The 7,018-nt window shown below is 58.3% G+C and overlaps 1 protein-coding gene across 1 annotated transcript; it reads left to right on the top strand.

Moving 5' to 3' along the window:
- The first annotated feature begins 1,011 nt into the window (after positions 1-1,011).
- Positions 1,012-5,496, top strand: FGF19 (fibroblast growth factor 19). Its single transcript, XM_032414829.1, has 3 exons — positions 1,012-1,252; positions 1,622-1,725; positions 4,349-5,496. Exons 1-3 carry the CDS (start codon positions 1,012-1,014, stop codon positions 4,661-4,663), a joined length of 660 nt encoding a protein of 219 aa, XP_032270720.1. The 3' UTR covers positions 4,664-5,496.
- The last annotated feature ends 1,522 nt before the right edge of the window (positions 5,497-7,018 follow it).

Raw genomic sequence — 7,018 nt, 5'->3', positions numbered from 1 at the left:
GGGAAGCCAGAGTTTCCCCGTCTGCAGAAGCAAGCCCACCTTGCCCCCGCGAAAGGCGCCTTCAGGACGACCGCCCATCCAGGCTCCAGCTCCGGGCACCGCCGCGCGCTCAAGCCGGCGCAGAGGCCGAAACCCGGGCGGAAGCGCCATCTAGCGCTCGCCGCGCGCCACTCCCCCATTGTTCCTCCCAGGACTCGAGCCCGGCCCCCCGTCGGGGGGCAATTTACCGGGGTAAAAGGGGCGGGAGGGGGGCCGGGATCGCGAGAACATAAGACCAGGAAAACGTGAGCTAGTCCGAGCGGCAGGGGGAAATTCTAATGGACGGCTTTGCATCTGGAGATATGACGGTTAGGACCGTCGTGGGAGGGAGTGGATGTGGGCTTTTAAGAAGAGAGAACCCCAAAGCCAAGGCGAAGCTTCTCCGGACAGGGGGTGAGGGATGCAAAGGTCAGTGCCCCAGTCTCTGGTCACGGGGTTCCTGCTCCCAGCTCCTGCTAGCGCCCCGCCACGAGCGCATTCCCTGGGGGAGCCGGTGGTGTGGGGGCGGGGACCGGTTGTCTCCTTTATTGCTTTATAAAATCAAACTCTCCCAGCCAAGAGAGACCTGGCCCCCGGCCCCTGCGCTGCGGGGAGGAGCTCCCCGAACCCTCCGGTGAAACGGGGCCTCCTCCCCCAGATCCGGGAGGCCTGGGCGGGGTCACCCGGGCGGGGTCCGGGGAGGGGCTGGGGCAGGAGGCGGGGTGTGAGTGGGTGTGTGCGGGGGGCGGAGGGCTGATGCAATCCCGATAAGAAATGCTCGGGTGTCGCGGGCACCCACCCGCCGGGAGGGTAAGACGCACTATATAAGGCCGCTGGCCTCGAGCCGCCTGCCGTCGGAGCAGGAGCGCTGAGCGCCCAGAGCGCACCGCTGGCTCGAGGGACGCACCCCGCCTCGGCACGCACAGCTCTGCTGCCACCCAGCCTCCCGCACCCTCGCCGCCAGAACTGCGTGCGGAGCCCGAGGGAGGTGCCATGCGGAGCGCGCTGAGCCGGTGCGCGGTAGCCCGCGCCCTGGTCCTAGCCGGCCTCTGGCTGGCCGCAGCCGGGCGCCCCCTAGCCTTCTCGGACGCGGGGCCGCACGTGCACTACGGCTGGGGGGAGCCCATCCGCCTGCGGCACCTGTACACCGCCGGCCCCCACGGCCTCTCCAGCTGCTTCCTGCGCATCCGCGCCGACGGCGGGGTTGACTGCGCGCGGGGCCAGAGCGCGCACAGTGAGTGCCCACTCGCCCCGGTGCCCCTTCCCTTTACCTCCTTCGGGAACCCCACGTTTTGGCACCTCTGCGTTCTGCTCCCGGCCCGCGGCCCCTGACAGCGCGAGGAGCTGAGGGAGGGGGGGCGCCGGCACGTGGACCCACCGCACCCACGCGTTATCCTTCACTTGCCCCCTTCCCTTCCCGCGGACCCCCCACTCCCAGGAACCCCAGATCTTGGCACTTGGGCGGCCCATTCCCTCCCCAGAGTCCTAGACAGCACAAGGAGGTGGGGGAGTGGGGGAGGGCCTGGGCCTGTGCACCCACCGCATCCACGTGCTGTGGGCCCCGCGGGTCCCCGCTGCAGTCTTCTGCTTCTCTCGCGCCCAGGTCTGGTGGAGATCAGGGCAGTCGCTCTGCGGACCGTGGCCATCAAGGGCGTGCACAGCGTCCGGTACCTCTGCATGGGCGCCGACGGCAGGATGCAAGGGCTGGTAGGTACCTCCACCGGGGAATACGCGCCAGGGCGCGGGACCTACGCCTGTCCCCAGGCGGGGCCCCGCAGGAGAGCAGGGCGCGCAGGATCGAATCCAGGCTCTCCTCGCTTTCTGCCCGGGTCCGGCATGGAGCTCGGAAGGGAAGACGGCGAAGGGCCAGATTAAGCTGAAGTGAGAATTTTTTTCTACGAAGTTTATGGGTCCCGGCTAGTAGCCAGAGGGTGAGAGCTGCCTTTGCATTTTCAATTGCGCCGAAGGCCGGCCCAGTGGGACGGAGGAAACGTAGTATTCGGCTTTCTTTGACATTAAACAGTGAAACCCACCTCGGGCCTTTTCAGTCTCGGCCTGCGCGTGTGTGGTCCTCGCCTCCGTTTCCCTCCCTGCGGTAGGAAATAAAAGGAAGGCACGAGAAAGTATATTCACAACTTGGATCTTTTTTTAAAAAGCCAATCTTCAAATAAGTAAGAAAAAATTACATTTGGGATGGGGGAGATTTTTTTTCTTAATTTTTATCCACTAGAAAAGGGTGGTTTTTGGTGACACGTTAGAAGAATATTCCAGTGGCGTTTGTCCTCGTGTCGCGCTCACCTGTACTGCAGATGCTTTTGGGGGAGGGTGCTGGGGGGGGGGGGGGCGGGCTGGGAAGGCCCAGGTAACCATTGAGGTCTCGGGGCAGGAAGTGTGTGGAAGCCGGGTCTCGGTCTCTGGGAACAAAAGACTGGGAGTTCAAAGGGAGCCCGCGCCCCTCCCGCGCCCCCGGGCTCACAGAGGAGGCTGTGTGAGGTCCCGGCCCCGCGCAGGGCCTCAATGCAGCCCTGCTGGGCCGGGGGCGCGGCGGGAGGAGCTGGGCGAGGGGGGGCGGGGAGACCGCGCCTCCTGGGATCCCCCACCCCCCAGAAAAGATGCAGATGCCGGGCCTCCCCCGCAGCGCGAATCTTTTTAGTGTCCCAGTTGTTTTGTGCCTCGGAGGCCAGTTTATCCCATTTTTCCAGAGGGCCTGTTTCAGGTTTTACGGCGGAGTCCTGCGTGAAAGGACCAGAACGGAGGGAAAGAAAGGAGGTGGTCGGCTTGCTGAAAGCTGACACCCAAAGCCGCTCCAAACCCGCAGTTGCAACTTTTGTTGTGACATTTACTTGGGGCGGGGGAGTAGGGCTGGAGGACCCGCTGGCGCAGATGGGTCTAAACCACCATTCTAGTCCAAATTTTGGGGTGGGGGCTGTCCCTTCCCCTAAAATCCTGTTCTGCCTCTTGATCCCGTGTGTGGCTTAGCCAAGACGAGGATTTTTTTTTTTTTTTTTTTTTTTAATAAATTCCACTTTCTCCAAACAACTCGAAATCTTTTCCGTTTCTGTTTGGAGAAGAGAATGGGGTGCTAGTTTCTCCCAAAGAACCGGGAGAGTAAAATAGTGCCACCATTTGCTTTTCCTTCCCTTGTTTATTTATCAGTTTGCATTTCCCCCGCTGTCTGGTGGCTCTGTCTCAGTGCAGGGAGCTGGGCATGTTGTTGCCTCCTTAGACTTGAGCCTTATCAGCGCCTTATCAGCACAGCGCTCACCCACCTGCAGTTCAGCGACCTTTGTAGGCTTGCGCACAAACGGGACTGGGTGCCTCCCGGGGTTGTTTACTGCCCAGCACTCCTTGGCTCCCCGCCCTCTGTGTCCTCGCCGGGTAATGACCTTCCCCAGTTTGGCACAGGACCTGGCCCCCTGGTATACCTCTCTGGCTACCAGCGTTCTGGGACCCCAGGGGCTGCTCTCTGCCCTTTGGCTTGCATTTCCCGCCACCCCGCTGGGTGCAGCCTCCGTCCTGGGCCTGGGGGGAGGGGGCCGTCTTTATCTTGGTAATCCTGGCAGGCTGCCTGGAAGGCTCTCTGGCCACCGAAGGAAGGAGCTTGCGGGGGGCTGAGGTTTCCTACAAGGGCACCAGACAAAAAGGCCTCAGAATGGCCCACCGTTACTCAGGTCTAAATGGGGAATAGATGCTTTAATCTGGGCTCCAGACTGGATTAGGAGAGCACACCTAGTTTAGCCGTGTCTCCCCAAGTGTGGCCACCAGGAGCTTTTTCAAGTCAATAGTCCTGTGTTTCCCGTAAGGGTGAGTGGTGCAGACACGCATGTTTTCACTTCTGATTTTATGCTCTATTGCTCAGAACAAGACTAAATTTAAGAAGTGACATGATTTAGGGAGAGATATAAAAGATACACAGATATCTGTATATATAGGTATTGAGTACATACGTAAACCATACATGAAATATTATGTGAAGTATATGTGTATGTAAAGGTTATGAATGTATATAAGCACATATATGTATAAATTTATGTTAAAGTACGTATAATGTGTCATATTTAACGTTTAGTGTTATAATTTATCATATTTATATATGAGTATATGCTCGATGTGTATATTAATGTGATGCATACTTTATGTAAGTATGAATTTACACGGATAAGCACGTACTTTATATGTAACTACACACGGATACATAGGACCAATCATGTGGACCCAAGTGGGAGTATGTAGCTCAAATGCTCACTGGTGGCCAGCCTCTCTGCCACTTCTGGTGGCGCCACCCCAGGGGGCTCCCACTGGTGCTTACGGCCACCCCTTTTCTCCCTAGCCTCAGTACTCTGCCGGAGACTGTGCTTTCGAGGAGGAGATCCGCCCCGACGGCTACAGTGTGTACCGGTCTAAGAAGCACCGTCTCCCCGTCTCCCTGAGCAGTGCCAAACAGAGGCAGCTGTACAAGGACAGAGGCTTTCTGCCCCTGTCCCACTTCCTGCCCATGCTGCCCGGGGGCCCCGCAGAGCCAGGGGACCTCCAGGACCACGTGGAGTCTGATGGGTCTTCTGCCCCCCTAGAAACAGACAGCATGGACCCTTTTGGGATCGCCACCAAAATGGGACTAGTGAAGAGTCCCAGCTTCCAAAAATAAGTGGGGCTGTGGCCTCCCCTCCGCCGCCCTTAGAGGCCAGGACCCCCGACCTGTGGTGCTTGCAAAGGGGGTTCTGGCTATGCTTCTACAGGTACAATCCTGGGCTCGTGCTCCGGGTAGCTTTAGGAAGAAACATCTAGAACTTGTACATATACAGAGTTGTACATTGGCTGTGCCAGTCCCTAGCGGATAGACATGTATGATCTTGAAATCGTAAGCCCTCCACCCCGCACCTTTGCCATTGCTGGACAACTTGCTGTGCTGCCCTGATTCCGCTTGAATACCTCCACTGACCGGGAACTCACTACCTTTGGGGAAGTTCTTAGGCCAAGCTGAAACGTTCTGCAGTTCTCTCTCCCGTCATTTCCAGTAGGGGCAGCCAGAAGAAAAGCGGTCATTTTAAACTCACGTACAGGGGATCAGCTTTGTGAAACCTTAGGTAAATTTGACTCTACCACATGAGAATTGATCGAGGTCTCCACTCCAAAGAGGATCGTTGGTTCTCCCCCAGCCCCTCCAGGACAGAACTGATCGGGCACAGGCATGGCCCACCAGGCTTTGGGAACAGGGAGAGCCCAGAGGCCTCCTCCAGCCTGGGTAAACCTTAAGAACTCCCCGCTACGGCTGCTTCTGGGACAGATGACCTTCACCGGACTACTTGGCAGTCTGCCCAGGGTCCATCGGGAATTCACTTGCCCCTCCCCTTGACCTCCAGCGCCCTGTACATAGCCAACACTTACCAGGGCTCACTGGTTCCCCTAAGTGAACGACCACCTGCTTGGGGGGGACTGGACGTGAGGACAGCCTCAGTAGCCCTCCTTCCCCGGGATCCCATCTGCTCTGGGCATGTGGGTTTCACACTTGAGGGCCCCTCTGGACAGAACCCCGCGGGCCCCCCCTTCCGGGTCTCCCGCACAGCGCTGCGGCCCTGGCGCGCTCCCTCCTTTCTCCAGCGCCGTGGGTACGGACCAGAGAGGAGCAGACATGCCTTCTGGGGCTGTTTCCATGTTCCCAGCCCTTTGCGGGGCAGCGGGACTTGGCAGCCTCTCGCCTTAGGTAGACCTGCTCATCGCGTTCAAAAGCCAGGAGAGGTTAGATTGGGAAGCCCCCGGTCTTGCCAGTAACTTGCAGAAGCAGCGGGGAGAGGAGCCCTTCCCAGCACTTAGTTGCCAACGTGGTATTTATGCGTAATTTATTTTGTTGGATATGTACATCTCTCTATTTTCTTACTTTATTTATACCCCCCCCAAGTTGTATTTATGATGTACGTGAGTTTTGTTTTCTACATTAAAGCACAATTTGTACCAAAAGTGGCGTTTCGTTACCCAGCTGGATGCCTGTGAGGGGGAGCGGGAAGGGAGGTAGACCCCGGCGCTGAGCGCAGAGGAGACGCTTCAGGTGTTTGCTGCATTTAAAATTGAACTTTCTACCGAAGCTCCTGGAAGCTCCTGGTCGTTGCAACCAGCCCCTAAGCTGAGGCTCAGATGGGTCGAATACTAGATGAGGTTAACCCAGTGGTGGAGGCTGCTTGGGCCTGGGTGCCGGCCTCCTCCTACCACCCCTGCTAGGAAGGAGTCTGTGTGGTGAGGGCAGCCACGGCGTGGGTGTGTGTCCGTGCAGGAAACAGACTCCAACTAGTAGTGTCCCCCTCTGCATATTGACATAGCTCTTTGCTGGGGGCAGGTGTTCCTGAGTGAGCTGGGATGATGAACAGCGACCCCGGCCTCTCCTCCGGCTAGATGCCGGTGGTAACCAGTCATTACGGCTACTAAAATTGAGAAAGAAGTTGCTGCATGTCTTAGGGCAAAATTCTCCAACCAGCTGTTCATTCTGGAGCAAATCATCCACTTCTCTGAGCCCCTGTGTCCTCACCTGTAAAACGGGGACAAGGATGGAGAGAGCAACAAGGAGTGGAGCCGCCATCCCATGCCTGGCACAGACTCCATCAGCGGGGAGTTACTGGGCACTCGTGTCGGCAGGTGGTCCACCGAAGATCAAAGTTAAAGTCTCCCGAGGCCATTTCTTGGGGCGCCTCCTGTGCCCCCTGCAAGTGCTCCCCGCTCCAAACTGGCATGCACCCCACACTGCGGACAAGCCCAGAGTTGACCCTCCACCGCTTGCTCATCATGACGCTGCCTCACTCGAATGCCTCCCCCCCACCGCCCCAGGTGGCAAAGCCGAGTGGGTGACACCTGCTGACCACATCCTCTACCCCTTGTTCTACAGGTGAGGGAGTACAGGACCACAGAGGGAAGGCACGAGCCCAAAGCTGCGTAGCCCGGAAGCAGCATGGCGGAAGGGCTGTGGGGTCAGGCCACGAATCCACCCCCCCACGCCTGTTAACTGTGTCACCTT

The sequence above is a fragment of the Phoca vitulina genome, unplaced genomic scaffold, assembly GCF_004348235.1.
Source record: "Phoca vitulina isolate PV1807 unplaced genomic scaffold, GSC_HSeal_1.0 scaffold16, whole genome shotgun sequence".
NCBI lineage: Eukaryota > Metazoa > Chordata > Mammalia > Carnivora > Phocidae > Phoca > Phoca vitulina.
The sequence above is the reverse complement of the archived record's forward strand: the minus strand, read 5'-3'. Positions and strand labels throughout refer to the sequence as shown.